The 21,980-nt window shown below is 41.5% G+C and overlaps 1 protein-coding gene across 5 annotated transcripts in view; it reads right to left on the bottom strand.

Annotated features, from left to right (window-relative positions):
• PROM1 (prominin 1) overlaps positions 1-18,785 on the bottom strand; it is a 62,507-nt gene extending 43,722 nt beyond the window's left edge. For 4 of the 5 annotated variants that reach the window (XM_059845126.1, XM_059845129.1, XM_059845128.1 and 1 more), the window contains exons 1-2: positions 18,645-18,785; positions 11,652-12,065 (exon numbers count right to left, since the gene is read on the bottom strand). In XM_059845126.1, coding sequence (XP_059701109.1) covers positions 11,652-11,871 — 220 coding nt within the window. In that variant the 5' untranslated portion in view covers positions 11,872-12,065; positions 18,645-18,785. Of the gene's footprint in view, positions 1-11,651; positions 12,066-17,397; positions 17,530-18,644 lie in introns of all 5 variants that reach the window. The other variant, XM_059845127.1, reaches the window with a different exon arrangement.
• Positions 18,786-21,980: the final 3,195 nt, after the last annotated feature.

The raw sequence follows: 21,980 nt of genomic DNA, 5'->3' as shown, positions 1-21,980 counted from the left end.
CCCTAGTAAATCTAACTAGCCAGATGAACTCTTAATTTACCAATGCAATTTGTGAAGAAATATTAAGTACCTCTGAGGATCTCCAGTTAAGAAAACATAATCACTAACTCCTGCATTGCAAGAGTACTGTGTCTATAGACCAAATATCTCATTACTGTGGCAGGAAAACGAGGTTATAACTAAGTATACTTCTTAGAACTGCTCTACAGAAAGGGATAGCAAAAATCATAGAGATTTAAAAATAATCTGTCTGGCAATTAAATACTAACATAAATTAATTATAAAATCTTTTGCCAAGGAAGCTTTTCAAATCTGGGTGACAGGAAAATAGCTGGAGTAAAACCTTTGGGAATGCTATGCTTTCACTTCACTCAAAAAATTCCACTGAGCCAGTTCAGCTGTAGTACAACTCCAGCATTAATCAAATTATGCCAGATATTAATGTCATTTTATGCATAAATATATTAGGGAATTATACATAATATATTAGGTTTCTATTCTGAAAGGTCTTGAAACAAGCCAATAAGAAAACTATGACTGAAGCATTCATATTGCACTAAAAGAAGATTTTTTCCAAACCACAGGGGAGAATTGCGTAGATAATACAAATGATCAATTAGTAACTACTTTATTCCTATCTCATTCTCTTGTATAAAACAATATTTCAGTCCATTCCTGTCTATCTATAATAGATAGAGTCAATGGACTACATACACATTGAACAGTTCAGAACCTCTCTGAATATAGGTCAATTAGTCTGACATTAAAAATTAAAATTACTTCAAACTTGAGGGTTTTTTTCCTAATTATGAGTCACTAATGAATATCTCCTCCAAAGCCAAGAAAACCAGGCAAGCCTTTCAGACTTATCAGAGACAAAAACCTTCTAGGTATCTTAAAGTAAGTTTTACAACAAGTTCAGTTTACTGACATTTTAAAATACCTGCTTTGACTTGAATGGGGCTTTGGTTGTTCCCCCAAAGCCTCAAGCCATAGCCTCTACCATGGCCAGATTTGGCTCCCACTTAAGAGGTCTCCTTTATAAGGTAACCCAAGGTTACCTTTGGTCCCCTTTACTGTCCCTGCCTCCATGAGGGCTCTGCTCACTCTTTGCTGTCCCTAATCCCACAGCATCACTTCCCTCTGGTTCCACCACAGAGCAAGGTGAGAGCTCAGGAATGCTAATGGCTGTGCAGAATCCATCATGCCTGGCTGGTGACTGCAGAGAGGGAGGGCCCTGACACACTCTGCTCACCCCATGTGCTCTGTCCTCTCTGTGCACAGCAGGAAGAAAACTCACTGTGTAGGACAAGTGGGAAGTCTCATAGACAAGGAGATCTTCCAAATTCCCACACAGTAAGAGATCACTGTGGTGCACAGATAAGGAATCTAATCCAGGCATTCACTCATATAGTCCAGACTATTCCTTTCCAACTTCAGATTGAAACGCTTCAGTCCCCTCTTCACAATATTTTCCTTAGACAGACCTGGGACATAGCCCTTGTCCTTAGAAGAGAACTAAGAAAAAAACCCCAGCCACCTTAGACAATTTCTCCCCCCTCTTTTTAGGCAAAGTCTCTCTATATACAATTGACTTTTTTTTGTTCCATTGAGTTACTGGGAACATCAGGTTGATTCAGCTTCTACCCTCTTGTTTGTTTCAAGAGGCAACTCTGACCCTCTTCCCTCTGAGCACAACTCCTGAACAACACACAGATCTTCCCTTGCTTCAGTAGCCCACACACAACATCACCCATTTCCATTACAGAGGTGGTGAAAGGAAATTCTCTGTTCAACCACCTATTCACGTGCATTAAAGAAATAATGAGCAAAAAATCACCATGCCTTTTGGACAAGAGAAAAAGACAATTAAGAAAGGAACTTCACTGCTGCACTTCATCACTAATGTGCAAAATAAAGCCCTAGAACCTGTTATTACACAATGCCCAGAAAAACTTGTTTGAATGGAGGTCAAAATGCAACAAGTACATGTGAAATTGTTTAAGTATTTTAGCCTCTCATCTGCTATGGCAATCTGACTTGTCACCCTCTTCATGCCTTCAGCATGCAGTTTCCTCTCCTCAACATGATCACTGTCCATTCCCATTCTCTGACTGCATTCTTTAATTACATATTGTTATCCTACAGCACTCTGGCTGTCACAAAATTCAACAACACACAATATGACACAAGCAAAAACACAATAAATGCATTTTTAAGGTCTTGGCAGATTTGTAAAGGATATGCTGCTTTATTCATAACTGAAAAGACAAGCTACCAGACCTAGAAGCGCACCTTAAATTAAACTGCACGCAGTGCAGGGCAACGTGGGAGACAGCAGGGAGCAGAGATCCAATATGAAGTAGGTAAAGAGGAGATGAAAAGCTATGAGCAGGGTTGAAACCTTAGAAATGGCCTAACAGGGAGAGCCTTAGTCAGAGCACAGGTAGGAGTAAGCATGGTGAAACTGCTGAAGACAGGGAACTGCATGGCAGCCACAGCTTCCAAGATTACTGCAATGTGAAATTAAGGAGACACCCTTTACACCCTTCCTAACAGAAAACAATGTTGGTCTACTGAAATTATACAGCAGTGGATCAGGTAAAAGTTACAGTCAATGAACTTAGTTCACGCACACAAAAAAGGTCCCCAATTCCCAAAAATCAAGTTAGTAGTTAGGAGGACCAAACCAGTACTTTAAGACCACCATAGGAAATCCTCACACCACACAGCTGCCCCAAACTTGAGGCTATTAAATTGAGGTTACTCTTCAGCACAGTCACATTTTCTCCTTAGGCACATTCTGCTTTCCACTGACACGCACAGACAATGCTAAAGAGCCTGGCCAAGGAAAAGATTTGAAGAAAAAAGAAACAGTCACAATATCGACCGTTACAGGATGCATGGAATGAAAGATTTCTGCTTTGAAAACAACCTTTGCAGGGGCTTTCTAGTTGTTCCTTGCTACAAAGAAAGTTCTGTTCTTGCTGAAGTTTTGGAAGAAGAAAAAAGAGAGAGAAACCTTTAGAAAAATCCTTCCTTAGGAGGCTGCAATGAATTTGCATGCATCACGCAGACACAAAATGAAGCTGAAAGCTTTGAAGAAGTACTCCACACAGAAAGTACATTCTCTCTTTTTCTGAAGGCAACAAAACTTCTGTAGCACATTGTTTGTGCCATGACAGCTATTTTTGCGGCTTGCTTTGCTTGCAGTAGCTACCTCAAGTTCTCCCTAGGCCACCATCTGGTAAGGATTTACAACAGATTACAGGCAAAGATTTACTTGGTGCACTGTATGTCACTCTGGTTTAACACGCTGCACAGGCTGAGCAACTTCTTGATAGGCTGGGTTGTGGACATAATGGACCTGTAACATTGATCAAAGTAGTAAATATTTGGACTGTACGAACAACATTTTTTCCTCTTCCTTTATCTCCTCAGGAGTTGCTGTAAACTGAGGAAAGCACAGAAAATCCTCTCTTGCATAACTTGGATTATTGGAAATATGAACACAGATAATTAATTGAGAATGACATGCTGGAGACCTGCTGACCAGATTACCTCAGTGACTGGCATTCTGGCAGCTTCCCTGAGACTACTCAGAATTCCCTTCCTCCAGTTCCCCATTTTTGCAAGAGCCACAACTTTCCACATATGTTTGATAACTGGGACATACATATTGCTTCAAAGTACTACAGAGACCACTACTTCACTCAAAAATCAAAGCAAAAGTAAAGATTGCTACTCTGAAGAGAGCTCATTAGGCCTGATGCTTGGATTTATTCGGTACAGGTGCAGGCATCTTTCAGCTGAAATAAACAGCCAGTAGTAGCAATATTCACATTCGCAACTGTAATCACGTTTTGAAGTTCACCAAATTAAAAAAATTTTGTGTATTTTCTGTCAAAAGAAAGATCTGACTATATGTTATGATGCAATACAAGTCATAATTTAATCACACAAATGTTTTTAGGTAAGAAATTTATGTGTTTATTGAAAAAGGTGTCAAAGTAGGTTTGTGTGGCTTTTTTATGACTGGCAGGCTTACACTAAAATGTATATACTGATAGATTAGTCAGCTTAAACTACACTGACATTTGTGGCACCTGGTTTCTAACATGAAGATAACTCACTTTTGGAAAAAGGAAGAAAAATACTCAAAAGCTTTAATACATATATGGAAAATTTTAAAACTGTTAAAAGTATAATTAACATTTACGCATTTATTTTGCTTCAGCAACTTTTGAATATTGTGTATTCACTTGGAAAAGACATCACTTTGGTTACAATCTGAAAGTTACACAGACCATCTTGAGAAGCAAAAACAATAGTGAGAAAAAGGGAGAGGAAAAAGTACTGATTGTCATTTTCAATGTAATGAAAATTGACTGGCAGGACTGTGGAAAGATTCCTTGCAAAGATCCATCAAGCTGTCCTTACTTCAGCTGACATCATTCAAGAAAAAGTCATCACTGAACAAGACTTAGGGGTTTATTTTTCTGTGAACAACCACCTAAGCAAATCCCCTGACAAATATAATAGTGCTAGGCTGTGCTATCTTATTACAATGGTCTGTAACAAAGAAAAGAGAGGCTCAAATGACTGTCTTTCCAGTAACAGGCAGTCTCTGTACAGTATTTCATATGATTAACTCAAAATGCTTCATAGCAGCCAAGATGATGAAAGAACTGAGAAGTCCCTTGGAAGCTTGTGCAAACATAATTCCAATAAATTCAGTGATATTTCCCCCCCTGCCCCCCTGCCCTTCTCTCCCCATCAGTTCCAGAGCTGTAAACTAGAAATGATTGTGAGGTTCAGCACTATGTGGATAGCTAAGCCTGTAAAAATTAAATGAAGGGGCAGGATGAACAGCCCAGTAGTAGCCACTGCTAAGCTGGGAAAATCAATGGTGCCTCAGCAGAGCTGCCTGAAAACCCAAAAGATGTCTGCAGCCACTGGTAATTTTCCAAGAGGTTCATCCATGGTGGCAGACACTGCGGCTGATTCAAAACCTGTTCTGTCCCAATTCTCACTACAGGAGGTGCTGCAGGTACGCTCTGCAAGTCTCACACAAGCTATCATGCTTTTAGTGGTAGTAAAAGTACAGTAGTGCTAATTATCTAAATATATGCATTTCCAGAACATAGTACCTCAGCTTTTTTAAAAAAAAATATGCAAACCCCACCAATGAAGATTCTAGTATGACAAACAAACAAGGCCATGTCCACTCACAGTACCATCCTGTACTCACACCCCTCTCTTCCTTGTAGTCAGCACCCCTGGATTTAGTTGCATCCAGAACTTATCCACTGTACACTGAAGCAGGGAATGCTGCTGGTCAGCCCTCTGGCTATACCTTGTGTCTCCCACTAACATCCACAGACAAACAGAACAGGGTCAGGACAGTTTTAAGGACTGTCCATGCTATAACTATCAGAAGGTTTCCTGAGTTCTCAGTATTACACACAGAACATGCCCAACCCACTGGACAGAGATGCTCCCACTGACAGAAATCATGTAGCTATCTCATGTGGAATGGGGAGAAGGTAGTTTAGACTGGAGAAATAGGAGCTGAATACCACATAATAAGCCTCTTCAATTTATGATTATTATTAGACTCCAAGAGGCATGGCTGTTTGAGGTACCCTGCAGGAATTACCACAACCATCTGTGCTAATGACACTTTCAAGTACCCTTCCCATGGAAAGTAACCCAATGCCCTCAAGCCCTACCTGAGGTTTGCTTTTTCTAGTTTCTCCCTTCTGTCCTAAGTGTTAAAATTGTAAAGTTGAACTGTTGTTTTCCAATTGCTGTCAAAGCATGTTTTTTCTCCTAGGCAGAGCTGGCAGGCAGAATTACACCAGATCAGGGCAAGCACTGAGGATACTGTAGAGAAAGAATTCCAGCTGGGCATAAAGAGCAAGAATTTCAGATTATCAACTATGCTACACTGATTTAAAAAATTACTTCCATATTTTCCCTAAAATGCCTGCCTACAAAAGAGGTTCCTTGTTTACATAATCCAAAAGAAGTGGGCAGGAAGGCATCAGAAAAGCCTTAACCTTTACAACTGCAGTTTTCTGTGGTAACCTCCAGCAGATCATCTATATAAGCCTCCCCTCCCTAAAACCCCTGTCTCCTCCCTGCCCACAGAAAGTCCTTTTGACAAGCAATCTGCTACTCTGCCATTCTGAATAAACCAGGGGAAAAAGAATTACTCTTCTGATGCCTAAGAAAACTAAAAAGCCAGCCTTAAATCTGCTTCAGAAATGTTCTCAGACTGCTCCTTGCTTACATGGGCATGTCACCAAGCAGAGCAGCTCTTAACTTCCCAACACAAAATGAGCAGTGATTTTTTTTTAACACTATTTCCTTAAATGTATATGAGTGGGCAGAGAAAAGAAGAGGCTAAATTATCTCATATCATCCTGCTGCTCCATCTTCCCCAGTATTTCCAACATTGTGTACAAGAAATTTCTTTCAATGTATATGCTGTATTTCCAAATAAAGGAGCACTGTTATCCCAAATCCCCACCACCACGGTATATAACACCTGTCACACCTGCATTTTTAATAACACATTTAAGCCACTATTCTAAATCCACACCACAGCTCTACTCACAGCTGTGGAAAAACACCAGAGGGATGGAGGGAAGGCACTGACTGTCACTTGACAACAGAACTGAGCCAATCTAACAGCTAACTTTCTAATGCTCTTCCCCGCTTCTCAGTTCCTGCATCAGCTCCACCTGTGCTCCCAACCCAGCTCCAGGATGTCAGCTTTGAAAAAACAAACCCCCCTGCACAAGGGGGTTGCTATCAAACACTAGCTCAAAAAAGTAGTATATCACATCCAAACTAAAACTGAAACTTCACACAACTGGAAAAAATGATATCCTAAATTATGTTTTTATGAAACGTTATAATGGCTACAGGTACTTGTGCAAAATTTTATGGTGCTGGATTGTAGCACCTGCAGAGTCAGAGCCAGAGCACAATCCTCTCTCACAATCTCACAACCCTCTCTCAAATTTCTCTCACCTTGTGCAGACATGCTCAACATTCCTGAGAAAAATCTTAAGTTTAAAAGTAAAAGGGACTACGAACTACAAATAACTGAGCTTAGCTCCAACGTCCAGGCATACGCATCTGTCTTTGTAGGGGAGCTGTGGAAGACTAATTATTAAGAGGAAACAAATGAAGTAAAAATGAGCACTGAAGAATTAGTTACAGAAGGCAGAGAAGCGCATTTGACACACACACACACACAAAGTAATTCTGCCTTACTAAGTTTAAGTGAAGGGGTGATGAAGTGTTTTGACTACTTGCTTTAGAGCCTCAACACAGACAATAGATTTAAAAAGTCAGTATCCTAGGAGCTCATCAAACCTACCCAAAACAAAAGGGTTTTGCATATGCATTTTCTATTGCAGCTATACTAGCTACAGATACAGTTTATTTTCACATCAAGTTACAGGTGTCTTCTTTAAAATATCTGGAAATAATTTAATTGCTGAATACACTCATGTGATTTATTACTGAGATAACAAAAGACTAACCTGCTGAACTTCACAATCTACAGCTGCTTTAAAGGCTGACTAGATGAGGAGAAAAAGACCAAAAGGGGTTAGACACAAGACCTGAGATTAAAATATTCAAGTTCTGATCCTCAGTCTGATAAAACTGTTCAGCAAGCAAGATTTTGCAGTCAGAAAGAACTGAGAGGTTTATTCCAGGTCTAAAAATCATCTTTTTTTGTTCCCCACAGCAAACAGTACATTTAACTCTTCACACTATCTTTTGCCCAGAATGTACCTGCATTCAACAGTTGACTTTTATGTTAAAGCTGAACTCTCACTTCAGCAGAAATGCTTACCTAGAGTAAAAGTCAGAAGCTGGAGAAAAGCAGTTGTAACTTAACTGGTAAAATTGTTCTGCAGTATGTTCAGCTACAGTGGGGCAAGGTAAACAGGCTTCTAAGTTTTTGTCGTATTTCTCCTAAAAATAGGAGTAGGAGCTTCATTCCCAGCTTCTTTCCTTTTTAAAGGCTTCATTTTTTTGTTACAAGACACAAGTCATGAAGCCAAAGATTTGTTGGGCACAGCCTGCTGGAAACTGGAAACTAAGATTAACATTCTCTTATTGCAACTAACAACTGTTTCCATGGGAACAAAGACAAAACTATGATAATTCACAGCAACCACAGCATCATACTGGCCATACCCTGTCCATACCAAGTTCATTTCTGATGGTTTCCAACACAAGAGATGACATGCACCATCTCACAACCATGAAGTGACAACTTTATCAATAAATCAATGGTACAGTTAAGGAGAATTTTTATGTAAGAAAAACTGATTATTCGTTTTGTTAGACATCCTCCTTCTTAGCTAAGTGATAGAGGAACTTGTAATTTTCTTATTATCATCTCTTTAAGTGGTGTTATTAACAAGAATGAAAATGATGCCTAAATCTTAAACAGTCCTCAACAAAAGAAGCAGCAGCACAATCATTATCACGGAGGAACAAAGGCACGCTGAGATTAAAGTCACCGACTGAGCCTCAGGTAGCAAACCAGTGACCAGCCTTTTCCACTCCAGTGAATCATTAACTCAAAGTGGAGGCTGCTTCCCTGAATAAGGGCTAACTCATTCCCATTTACAGCAGTACATCACCTGGTAATGAGTATTAAAATATTTGACTGGTGGAATTCAAAGCAGAATCCATTTAGACTCACTGAAGCACTGCAATCAGATATCCTAATTCACCTCTTCTGAGCTAGTTTCTTGCCATATCCAAAGAGCACAGTGCTGGTCTTAAAGATTCAGCAATTTAAAACAATCTTAAAGGCATTACAGTCCCTTGCCCTGGTTCTACTACTGTATTTTACATGAGAGCTATATTTAATCTGATTAATAATTTACTTATTAAATCTAAACTTAGATTAAAGTTATATTTCCATAAACTTGACGGCATGAACAAATTTAGAAGGGAATAAATAATTACTTATCTAGATGTAACTGGAAGAAAACCATCTCACAAAATATTTCTTGACTGATTTTTTCTTTAAGTGATCCCTTTAAGCTGTCGAGTCTTAGCAGCATGCAATTAACGCTTCCCAAAGACTCTCACGTACTTAATATCTTTTTTTATCATAGCATAATAATAAAGCATAAAGCATATAGTATATGTATAAATATATAGTATATATTTATACAGTATAAAGCACAAAAGTATTAAGTATAAAGGCATACTTTGGACTGAAGCAGTATGAATATTATCCATCAGAGCACTATCAGAAGTTGACTTACAAAGGCAGGAGTATCTACATGCAATTAGACAATCCTATCACTTCTCCTCCTCCCAGGTAAGAGTACTAATACCTTGGAAAACCAAACATTGAGTACTTCCAAGTATTAGGAAAAAATATAAGACTACTAAGATCAAAGGTCTAAGTGATTGCTGCTAACGCTTATACAAAAATGATACTTCTCTATGTTGTGGTTATATGCAATGCTTTGGGGCATCAACCTGAAGCTAACTGTTCTAAAGCACCAGTCCCATCAAAACCATGAAGTCTGAAATAGAAACATCAAAAGGCTCGATTTCTGTGCCCATTTGTCATCATGTTTATTTTCATCTCTGAATCAGAGTTAAATCTATTTCAATTTAAAAAACCCACACAAAACAAAACAACCATTTTAAATATGTAACTGCACCATTAATACACTGAATGTATTATGAAAATAGAACATATGGCAAAAGAGATTATGGGGATTAGCCAATTAAATGGTATGACTCAAACCAACATGATCCGCCAAATCTGTGTTTCGCAGTGAAGTATGCGGGGCCATGGGAACATGACTTCACTTAATGCAAATAACAAAGGCAAAGTTCTAAAAATACCTGATTTGGCAAAAAGTAAGGAGACTTCAAGAAAGTAAAGAGAAGTATGAGATGTTCAAAGCTTACAAGCTAAGAAAAAATTCTTTACTTCTTTAATGCTGGAGTTCATAATACCAACTTGATGTAGAACTTATTACGAGCAGTACCCCCAGAAAATACCCTTGACCATAAAGTCTATACTCACTAATTATTCACATGCTTAGGACATAAGATATTAATTTTGACATACAAGACTACAGACCAAATTCTTGGTAATATAAAAACACACTAAATGTCTTAGTGAAATTAAGTTTCCACAAGCATAAGAGAACAAAATATTCAAGCAGAGCTTCTGGCAGAGTGGAGGCCTGCTTCTAGGAGTTGTATGCAGATGGCAATCCCCACCATCAGGTCTCACAGAGACACAAATAGTTCACCTGTTCATTTAACAGAAGGAAAGAGGCAAAAGAAGAAGTATCTGGAAACAGTGCCTCCTAAAAGTGAGATTACTGTCACCTTCATGCAACTGCCCTCATTACACCTTGTGCAAGATCTGCTCAAAAGACACATCCTGCAGGAAAACAGGCCATTTTTCTGGCCTGTTTTCAGAAAGTCCATTTTTTCTGGCCCATTGCAGAGTAATTATTCTGTTGGTTAACCCCTGGGATTCTCAGCACTTGCCGAAATAGAATTCATTCATTCAAGTTCACCTGAGCTCATTCTTCTAAAGTTATGTCAGAGATGCATGAATAAATGTAAAAAAATCCATGCAAACAGCAGATATCATACACATATGTGATCCATTAGTCTAATGAATTTAAGGCTCTATATTACAAAAAGTTTAAATTTATAAATTGAAAGCTGTTTTACAAAATAATATAAACATCTTTTATACACAGTTGCAGCTAAATCACCAGAAGGACTCAGTTTCAAACCAAAGCCATTCTTACAGCTAATTAAAGGTTCACCTTGATACAATTTTAAATGCCAGTATTACACAGAAGCATTAGCACTTTTAAGAGCTAAGTGAAACAAAAAGCATGTTGAAAAGTTGATAAGACTAACAAATCCACAATTTCCAAAAGCACCTGTTAATCAATGCAACCTCAATAAGGTTGCAAACACTTCTCCCTTCCTTTAGAAGTGACAGTTTAGTAAGAAACAAAGGGAAAAAAAAAGTCTCATTAAAACATGCGCAATTTCAAGTTTTAACCTGACAGCTTTCAAAGGAACAAGAAACTACACATGGCTGTGTAATGGAACTACTCTTACATAAAACCTGACCATGGATGAACATATATGAAAACAAATTAAATTTATTTAAAATTTTTTTCCTGGGCTAAATCTTATAATGTTATAACCACTGACTGCTTATCACAACGTGAAAAACTCAGCTGTCTCTTATGGATTTAATGGTAAATACAAAGCAGCTTATCCTCTACTTCTATCTCATGCTGCTTCAGTTAAGAAAACAAGCCTCAAATCCATCAGTGACAGCTCTGAGATATGTAAGCAAAGTTCTGTGAAAGGTCACCAACATTTCATTTTCATTAACAACCCCCATTATGCTTAGCAGAAAAATATTCTCTTATACACAACTGTACAGATTTCCAAGTTGTAGCACATGCTACTTACAAAGCCGTTCACATATTTCACGTCCTGATTATGGCCTTGGTATCTATGATAGGGTGTATCAATGTAACAAATCAATATAACAACATCAATAACAAATCTGTATTTTAAACAGAAGTAGTTTATCTGCTTACCTTGGGGAAAGGTATTTGGCTGCACCAAGTACAGGAATGCATGTACTATTTTAAACAAAATTCCTATTGCCCCAGGTTCGTGGTATGCACCTGTATCATAGGTCTTGGCTGGTACAAATCCAAAATCCAAAGTTCCAGGAGGTGGTTTGTATATAGGCTGTACCTCTGAAATTGTACTTCCACAAAACAGCAGCAGCAGCAAACAGAGTTCCACAGCCATAGCGAGCAGTATTCATAAAATTGGAGGTAGAGGTATTTGTCCAACCAAGTCTAGAAATCTTCAATACATTCACTTGAGGAGCAGCTTTCTAGCCAGGACAATGCTGGTGCACTCTCACACCTTCAATTCTTAAATGTATTTTTACTTCAGAGTGAAACAGCAGTCTCTCATGAAAATGAATCAGCACACCATCACTGGCAAAAAGAATAAACAGCTCATTAACACATGTGCAAGCAAATAGGAAAGTGCAAGACAACCTGCAATCTTCTGTGGAAATTGAACATATCAACAGCTGCAAAAGTGAGCCTGACAGGACAGGGAAGAAAAACATTTTGAGGCTTGCGAATAATATGTTATACTACATACATTGTACTTGAAAGAGGTGGAAAAAGAATTATGCACAGTTCCAGGTCAGTGAGTTTTTGAAAACAAAGAGAACGTCTATACAGCTCCAAGGGAAACAAAACTAAAGGAGCATTGCATGAATTGCGCTTCTGACTAAGTACAATATGTCATGTCACAACAATTACACAGTGCATTTAATTACCACCTGATGGTTCTGTAGTTGATGACACAAGTCATGCCCTGTATTTCTATAATTTACACCTTTTAGCAAAACCTTCAATCCTAGATACTCTTAACTGTTTTCCAAGATTGAAGAAAAAAATTACACATCACTGAAAAGTTACCAAAACAAACAAACAAAAAAAAAAATCCAAAACCAACAAGACATCACCCTCCTCACAGATGACAAAGGGTGTCAGCAATTACTTTCTATTAATTCAAGCTATCTCAAAGCTTTCCTTGGGAACTGGAGAAGTCGACAATTTTTATTTACAGCTTGCTAAAGCTGAGTGACTTTGGATGGTTAAAAATGTTTAAGAATATTCTGAATCTACAAAATCACAGCAGCTTAATCTACCACTACTTAAGAAACGTAAACAGAAACACCCCTGGCCTTCTAACAAATTAAGTGACCATGTCTTGATCTACAAGAAGCCAGGTGAGATGACTCCACTTCAGCATGCAACAGCAGTCTCTGAGGAAACAGACCAAAACTAACCAAATAAAAGGCGACAGAGAAGCTGTTGCCATTCTCTGGTTCTGGAAGCTGCACATACCTGATGAGTGTGCCAGTGAGCACCGCACTGACCTTCCCACCCATCAGCCCTGCTTCTCTTTGGGACACCTTTGTTGATCCCCCAGAGTGCCACTGGCAGGGCCATGTGGGAGCACACTGCTCATGACAAGACATCACTTCTACCCAGAGAGCACCAACTGCCTTCCCCAAGCACAGTTGGGCCTCTGCTGCCCTTTTCAGCAGCACTGCCCAAGAGAAAAGCTTTCAATCTCCACCTTGGTATTCAGACCATTCACCAGCGAGAATGACAGCAAAATAACACAAAGACCTCATGGCTTCAGTCAGCCCAATGCTACACCAACACCTTGACTTCCAAGGTACTTCCAAGAGATGCTGAAGACAGAGACTTAAAACCTGCAGTAAGGTGAGACTTTAATCTCTCCCATGCTTTACAGTCTCTGGTTAAACACCAGCTACCTTTCTGAAAGCCAGACCTTGCAAGAAGTCAAAAACATATTGCAAGCTTGTTTAGTAGTCAGTGCTGCACTCAAAGGATAGGTCAAGAAAAACAAGGAACAAAGAAATACAAGATCAGATCAAAGACCTAGAGACAGTTTTGTTTCTACACTGCTCGAATGAGTTAGGAGGGAACACTCAAACCTAGCTTTCTTTCTTACGGCTTATGAAAACCAAGAAGAATGAAGCGTAATAATGCTACGATTAGCACACTTATCCAACCTTTATTCAAAAATGTGATGTTAGCAACTCCTCTGAAATATGCTCAACACAAGCACACAGTAATTTAGAACACATAATACCATGGAAAAGAATATTCTGTTAAAGATTAATGAAAGAAAACAAAAAGTTCAAATCCAAAATATTAATTTTTCTCCTTTAAAGTTTTACTAAGACTAGTTTTCTTCAGCCTAGAAGATACTTTTTAGTGAAGTTTTATCATATATACATCTTGCTATAAGGCTGAATACAAAGATGATTAAAAAGTGAAAACTGCTTAGACTGCAGTTTATTATCAAATCTTGAGAAACCTACAGGACAAAATATCACAAGACCACAACCAGATGAAAAAAAATCATTTTGCCTTTATGGCAGAACAGTGAAAATTGTGCAAGACTGATACACTACTGTTCTGATGCTAAAATTACCTTTGTTTTTACATGCATTCCTCATATATATATTCATAGCTCTGTGGACTATTATTGTATAGCTATACAGTTTCCTAGCTAACTCCAGTAGTTTTCCTATTAGTCAAATTCCTGAAGGTGGGTTCTAATCTTGCTTCTTCTGGGAATCAAGGCCGAGCCACCCTCTCAAGACAATTTCTCATGTTTTAGACATAAACAAGGCAGAGCTAGTAGCAAGGAGGGGGGGCTTCAGAGGGGGTCAAACCAAGAGGGGAATTACTTCATTAACTGTACTTCTATTTGGGGATTCTTCTCAATTATGTTAATTTGCTAACCTTATAAAAGTGTAAAAGCCCTATATATCACATATACATTTTCAACGCAATTTCAGCATGCATGTCAGTGTGCTGTGCACCTGGAGGAACCTTCATTAAATGGTAACGACTTTTTATCACCTTAACCTTGTTTGGATCTTGATTTTAGGTGCTCAAAGGCAACAGTTCAATTTTTTTCCTTAAAAAGAGATTTCAATAATTTTTCTAAGTCAGGTTTAGTTTTCTGGAGATTTCTGAAGTACTGAAGTTGCAACACTTCAGTGAGCCAGGAGAAAAAGCTCACACATGGTAACTGAGCCTTGACTCCAAAAGTTAAGGAAACAGATGCAAAAGCATCCATTTCAGTGAAATGTTAGGTATGGCTGAGAAAGATGAAATTGAGAAAATGATGACTTCTCTAACTGGTGTCTTAAGGCAAAGCCCTCTGTAGTGCCCTGTTAAATTAGAGAGAGGGCAGAAGAAGCTAAAGTACACACACAACTTTTTTTTTTTGCAAGATGTTAGATTAAAGACAATTTAAAGTCTATCTAATTACACAAACAGGCAAATAATACAGTTTAAATGTTCTCCCAATATAGGAAAACAATCCCTACACCTTCTAGAAGTAGTCATGTATTAATTAACCAAGTGGGCATTTTTAAGACAAGAATACTACTGAAATTGCAAGGACACTCCCTGTACTGCAAAAACTAACAATTTTTAGTGGAAAAAACTAAGTTTCCAATTCTACACAGTCTTCAGTCAAGCTTTTATTAAATTCAAGTGAGTTTCCTGCAAATCAACAAATATTCAGAATTATGACCATGTTCTCTTCCTCTCCCTTTGCTGGCACATATATCACAGCAAACAGGGTATATACAATCTATACTGGGCAACTCCTCCAGACTGACACCAGTTCTTCTCTATACTACATAAAACACTCATATGTTCAAGATTGCATTAATAATAATAATCAGGAACTTGCAGAAACACTATTAAACCTGTAACTTAAGATGCCTCTGAGCATCTAATTGTATTCAACCTACCTAAAAATAACTCAGATGTAAAAAGCTCCCAGCAATTCTCCTTTTCTTGATATCTAAAAGAAACTTAGCTGGGAGCTTATTAGTAGTTAAATATGCCAGACAAACAGCATTAAAGAGGAAAAATCTACCCCTGAAATCTGTAATACTTAAAACTTCAAAAATAACATACACAGGAGTGACACAAATAAAGAGAACTGAAGAGAAGTTTATGCTAATCTTCATTGCAGCATGTGGGCATCTCATTTCCTCAGACACAGTGTGGCATCACTGCAGTCAATGAGTTACAGGAACTGCCAGTACAACTCTCTCCAAGTTCAAGTAAACAGTGAATGACAAGAAGCTGTGTGAAACTTTGAAATGCTTACAGTAATTATCAAATAAGCTACCAATTTCATTACTACACATCCTGTGAAGCACTTAACAAGTTAAATTAAATCAAAGCTTTTCATTGTTATGTGTGCCTTGCAAATGTCCATTTGGAAGAGACTCAAGCTTTTGCATTTTATTCTATGGCTGACACTAATATTCTATATGTACATGCTACTAAGCATAACTCCTGATTTTAAACACTACCTGTGGAGAACACCATCACTCAAACATGCAGTGGCATTATCATCTCAGATATAACCTATCCTCTTACTAAAAGTATTTTCCAAAACCAACCTCTGCTTTAAGTTTAACAAGGGAAGAGGAGACAGAGCTAGATGCTTTAGTTCAGCAACTTCCATGATACACCAACTGTGAATAACAGAGCTCAGAGGCAGCATGATGTGCAGCTCTTTGTTCCAATGGGACTGGCCTCCTTCTGTTTAACACCCCAATCCATGCAAATACAGCACTGCAGTGCACTGATGCAACCATGATTAACCCCGTGAACTGAAATTCAATCAGCCAGGGGCTAGACTGCTAAAGCTCAATGGGGGTGCCTGCTGGCAGTGAACCGGGATGGGCTGGGATGGTGGTAGATGCAGTTGTCCGTATGAAGCCCACACAGAGGTTCTGAGTACATTTGTTACATTTTTTCAATCACACATTTGAAAATCCAAGTCCATAACCCCTGTCCACCATGCCAACAACCACCAGAAGTGAAATGAAAACAGGCACAAAAGAGTTGCAGGCAGACTGAAACTCCTAAGTACAGGGAAGAAAAATAAATAAATAAATAAATAAACCACAACCAAACCCACACCACCACCTTCCCATTCAAGAGATCCACAAGCAAGCCAAGTTAGACACTGGCAGGTTAAAAAGGTATAGTTTTCTGTTACAAAATCTGCCTAGGCCTACTAACAATTACAACCTGTTGCCATAGGAGGACTGAGAAGCAAATAAACATAATAAACACCAGGGACTGCAGAATAGAGCTTGGCAGCACTGAGAAAAACTGAACAAATAGCATCTTCCACACAAGGCAGCCTTGGTACCCATCTGACTTGCCTGCTATATGTTCAAATCGAGTAAGTAAGTGAAACATTGGACTGAATCAGGAAAAACTGAATATTCAGAATCCAGTTTGCTTTGAACAAAAAAAGCAACATCAAAAAATTCTTCTGTTTTACAAGTCAAAACCATTTGCAAGCAGAAGCACACCTGTAAAAATTCCAGGTGAGATACCTTCCCCCAAGTATAAGCAGGTCTGATTTTCAGCTGACTGCTTAAATATTTAAAGTACAATTTCACTAACCAAATAATTTATTTAACTTGATTCTAAGTGGTGCGTTTACCCCAGTATTCATAGATCATTCTTTGTTAAATTACTTTCCAGCATCACATAGAAAATTGTAAAACACGGTAAGTCCAGCCCATAAACAGGCAGTTTTTGGGAAGTGTGAACTGATAAGCGCTGTGTACGCGTCCCGATTGCAAGGTACTGCAACACGACGCACGTTTCTCACTAGCAGCTGAGACCAAACCTTTCCTTCACGTTCTTTCCAATTACTTACACAGTAGAGACCTCTTCCTCTAACAGGCTGCCTCGTCCTTATCTGCAAACTGCAGAGGAGCGCGGGTACCGCAGCTCTGCCTCTGCTGGAATACCGACCGATGTGGTAGTTTCTTTACCGGCTCCTCTGCATCTGTGTGCAGAAGACACAGCCCATGTTTACTACCACACTGCCCCTTCTCTCGAGCTCTCGGATGAGGTTCCCGGCTCACTGCAGAGCTCACCTCTGCTGAGGAGACGCTTGGCCAGCCGGGGTGGGCAGACGCGATCTGCCCAGGTACACAGCGAGCAGCCGGCGGCAGCACCGCCTCAGGGAACTCCTCCGAGGCGGGCGGCATCCGCCGCAGCGCCGCCGTGCCGAGCCCGCAGGAGCGCACGGGCCCTCTCCCCGCTCACATCCACCGCAGAGCCAAGGCTGGGGGTCGCCTCCCTGCCCCCCAACCCCCCGCCCCTGACAAGCCGACTTCGAGGACAGCACAGCCCCGTCCGCCACCCCGAGGCGGCTCAGACAACCCCCACCGCCCGCCTCGCCCCGGGCAGGTGCCCTCAGCGGCCGCCCTTTTCCTCCTCCTCCTCCTCCTTCTTCCCGTGGAGCGGCTTCCCCTGTTCCCGGAGACCTCCGTGGCTCTCCCCGCCCAGCTCCCGCCACTCTCCTCCGTTCATCTGCCGGTGGCTCACAGCTGTCCCCGACTTGTCCCCAGCCGCCGCCGCCACACAAGACCCGGGAGCGAATGGGCACCCCATGCCCGCCGCCCCGCTCTGCTCGGCGAGCGGACCCGCCCTGGCTCCCCGCGGACCGGCCGCATCCCCCCGCCGTGCCGCAGCCCCCTCCTCGCGGCCAAACCCGTCTCTCCCGCCATCCCGCTCCCCAGCCCCCCGCAGCACCGACCTGCCCGCCGGCCGCTCCTCTGCGCCCACCTCACCCTAAGGGCGCCTGCATCCTGCCGCTCCCACAGGTCGCTCTCCCAGCCTCTGCTGAGCCCCCTGGGATCCCTACCCGCCGGCAGCCCCATTCCCTCGGGAACCCGCCTCGCTCGACGGCCACCCGCCCCCCCCTCACTCGGCTCACGGAGCTTCCCCGTCCGCCGCCGCTCTCCCGCGAGGGAAGGAACCGCGCTCTCCCGGCCACGACCTCCCGCCCGCAGTAGGAGAAGGCGGAGGAGCCTCATCCCCGCCTGCTGCCCCGCACGGCCCCGCCGGAGCTGCCCGGGACCCCTCCGCACGTACGCCCCCGCCGGCAGCACTCACCGGTCGAAAGGGGACAGCAAGCCGGAGACGGCGGAGCACGGCCAGCGCAGCACAGCCCAGCCCGCTCCGCCTCAGAGCGCCGCGGCATCCGTGGTGGCGGAGCCGCCCGCGCATGGATTATGGAGGGCGGGCTCTGCCCCGGGCCGGGGCTGCAGGACCACCCCGAGAGGCCGGGATGGTGGGGGGAGGAAGAGGAGGAGCGTGAGGGGTTTAACCCCGGCGGGATGTGCTGGGCGAGTGGAGCTGGAGCGAGTGATAGGTTGCGTGCTGCTGTCGCGGAGCCGAGCGGGTCAGGCTGAGCCCGCAGCCTGCGAGTGCGCAGCGGTCGGTGACCTGTTGCAGCCCGGGCAGGCTCCCGCCCTGTTCCCGGCCCCCAAGGTGCTCCGCCACGCCGGGACCCGTGGCCGGCTCCGCCGAGGCACATCCCGCCTCGCCGCCTCGGGCATGGCCGTGCCATCTCCCCTTGGCCATTGCCTCTGGGGTTGGTTCGAGATCAGGCGGGTTTGCTTTTGAAAAAAAAATAAATCTTGTTTTGCTCCTCTCGAGAGGTGTCCTTATTTCCTGATGGGTTTAGCATTTCCTTTAGGGTTGTTATCTATGTTCCTAAGTGTTCTCTGTTCCCAAAGGCCAGTGATTTACTGGTAAAATGAGAAGTGTTTTTCTTACAGGTTGCAATACAGTAGCATACGCTTTCAAAGGCTGTGCTTTCCTTCTGCCTTGTGCAGATCTGTTTGTGCTTTTAATTTTTATTTGCAACTTTGGTGTATTAATGTGGTTCCTCTATTGCAACAGTAAAATACGAACATGATTATTGCCTCTGTTACTACACCCTCTGTTATTCAGCATCACAAATGCATTGCAAGACAAAGCAAGAATTTTTACTGGACATCCAAGGTTATGCTGGTTCCTTGGAAATCCGTAAAAAAAAACTGATGGAGAAGGCAGTTAGTCTCCTTTTTGCAGGCAGAAACAAATCAAGGCTATAGCTATGGCACCACTCTGCATTGCTAATTGAAGCCTGGCCAAACATCGAACAGTTTTCCCACAGGCAGTATTCGGTGTTGCTGAAATCTACCTGCATTTCAGCTCAGGGCATTTGCTAGCAATGCACATCAAAGAACAAGTTGCTACACTGGCTGCACACAGAACAGTTATCCTGAACAGAGCTAATCTTAGCTTGTTCAGTGAGAGGATATGTAAAGGCACAGCCCAAAATGGAGTGGTACAGAGCTCAGAGAAAGGCTCTTTTCCAAGTTCTTGTTGTAGTTGTCATAGGCACCCTAAGCCAGGTATCAAAGAGGAACAAGAAGAGGCTTGGGGAAAACAGAGCACCTTGACCAATAGACGAATGTGTTAAATTAGTGAGTCTGACAAGGAGAATTACAGTGCCTGTCTTAAGCTTTGCATGAACCTTGCTCTAAATAGAAGAAGATATTCCTTCCAGATAATGGGCTGTGAGTGCCCAATACTATTAATGAGACAATATGGTGAGTTTGATTCCCTTGCTTCCATTCAGAGTTAAACCAGAAAGGCCAAGTCCTACTGACCGCACTGACTCACTGACTGATTTTAAAATGCAGAGTGAAGGCATATGGCTATAGTGATAGATATCTGCAAGGATGGAATAGTCTGTAGGAGCTCAAAGAGAATGTGAAAATGCAGATGAGAAGAGCGTGGAATGAAGCTCTAAAAAATCTTCACTTGCTGGAGCCAAAGATATTTAGATTTTTCTCCTGGGTTACTAATTTATACAAGTGATGGGATACAAATGATAAAAGTGATTTCTACCATTTATGGTAGACTACCACAGTACTACTGGATGAGAAATGTCTATGTGCATAAACAAGGACATGAAACTGAAGTAACGGGGAAAAGATACTGTCTTTCAGACAAAAATTGAACCTGAATCAAGCCAACACTACTAATGGAGGCATTTCTTCAGCAGACTAAGCCAACACCTATTTTATGATTAGTATTATCTATGTATGACAGATCTCCTGTTTATTTTCATAGATGTTGCTATCAATATAAGAAAGCTTTCCAGTCGTTTCTGAGTTTCTCTGTACTATTGGGATCTAGCCTGAAATAAATGACTTGTCTAAGGTGCCTGGAAGTGATTGAGTTAAGGTTATTTATATCATATTGGGTACTGAAAATGTATTGTCTGAGTAGCACCTAGTTAGGATGTCAGAGCTTGTCACTGTGAGATGGTAAATGGAAGCATGACCTCTTCAGCTGCCTCCCGTTACATTGCTGGCAACCCCGAGCATGTGTCTGACCTGAAACTGCTCTGAGCAGCTGGTGACCTTTCCTTGATGTTTCTTCTCTGCTAACTGCATGTCAGGTAGAGGCAGACAGCTATAAAGTGGGAAATACTGCAGCAGTTTGCAGCCCTTTCCCTCTTGTGTCCCTGCCATCCAAATGCCAGCTGTGCCTGGGCTAGCTGAGCTGCAGCCTCCTGTGGGCACGACGAAGGGCGTGCTGGTCTGTGCACTGCCTGCATGTGGAACACAGTCACATTCAGGAGGCACAATGTGTGAAAACAGGATGGAGTCTTGGCAAGCTCAGAGACATCAAGAAAACTTGTCCTTGAGGGAATGCATCATCTTCTATCTGTGGTCCTTAGTGCCTTTTTAGTGTGATTGGGTCAAATTTAATCAGAATTCCTTCTAGCTCTGTTCTTTGTGGCCAAAACTTTTAAATTATGTCAGCACTTAAAGCTGTGGTCAGGTTCCCGAGGCAGCTGAACCCTAATTGCTCACATAAATGAGGAAGCAGTCTTTCAAACCACAGCACAGTAGGTGATAAGGCCTCTGAAAACCTCCTGTGTAAGCATCCAAAACAGTAACAGCTGGAAGAACAAAACCTGACCCATACTCTGTGGTGAGCATTTGAAAATCTGGCTGTGTATCAATCATCTCTGGTATCTCAGAGGAAAATCCTCAGATAACAGGAAGATACGTGAGATTTAGAGCTTAACTGTAATGGTTGTATCATGTAATTGATTTTTAAGTACAGCTTGTGATTAAAGGTCTATTAGATAAATAGCCCTTTTCATTAGTTGGAGTCCAGCTAGGTATAGTATTCTCTGAAGAGACTTAAATCATAACTTTCCACCTCTCAAAAAAGAAAAAGGACAAATTACAAGGTATAAGGTCCTCTTATATTGTGTTGAGTCTTCATCTGGATGTTTGTTTAGGGAGAGAAGGGTGCATGGAAGTGTGGGAGAGGAGCAGCATGCTTTCTCTGCACCAGGGCTGTGGAGAAAAGTGATTTACATACACCCTTTGCCAAGAACTTGTCAGACTGACAGCATCCAGCATTCTGCCAGCATCC

The sequence above is a fragment of the Haemorhous mexicanus genome, chromosome 4 (assembly GCF_027477595.1).
Source record: "Haemorhous mexicanus isolate bHaeMex1 chromosome 4, bHaeMex1.pri, whole genome shotgun sequence".
In the NCBI taxonomy this organism is placed as follows: domain Eukaryota; kingdom Metazoa; phylum Chordata; class Aves; order Passeriformes; family Fringillidae; genus Haemorhous; species Haemorhous mexicanus.
Note: the sequence above shows the minus strand (reverse complement) of the source record. Positions and strands in the feature narration are given on the sequence as shown.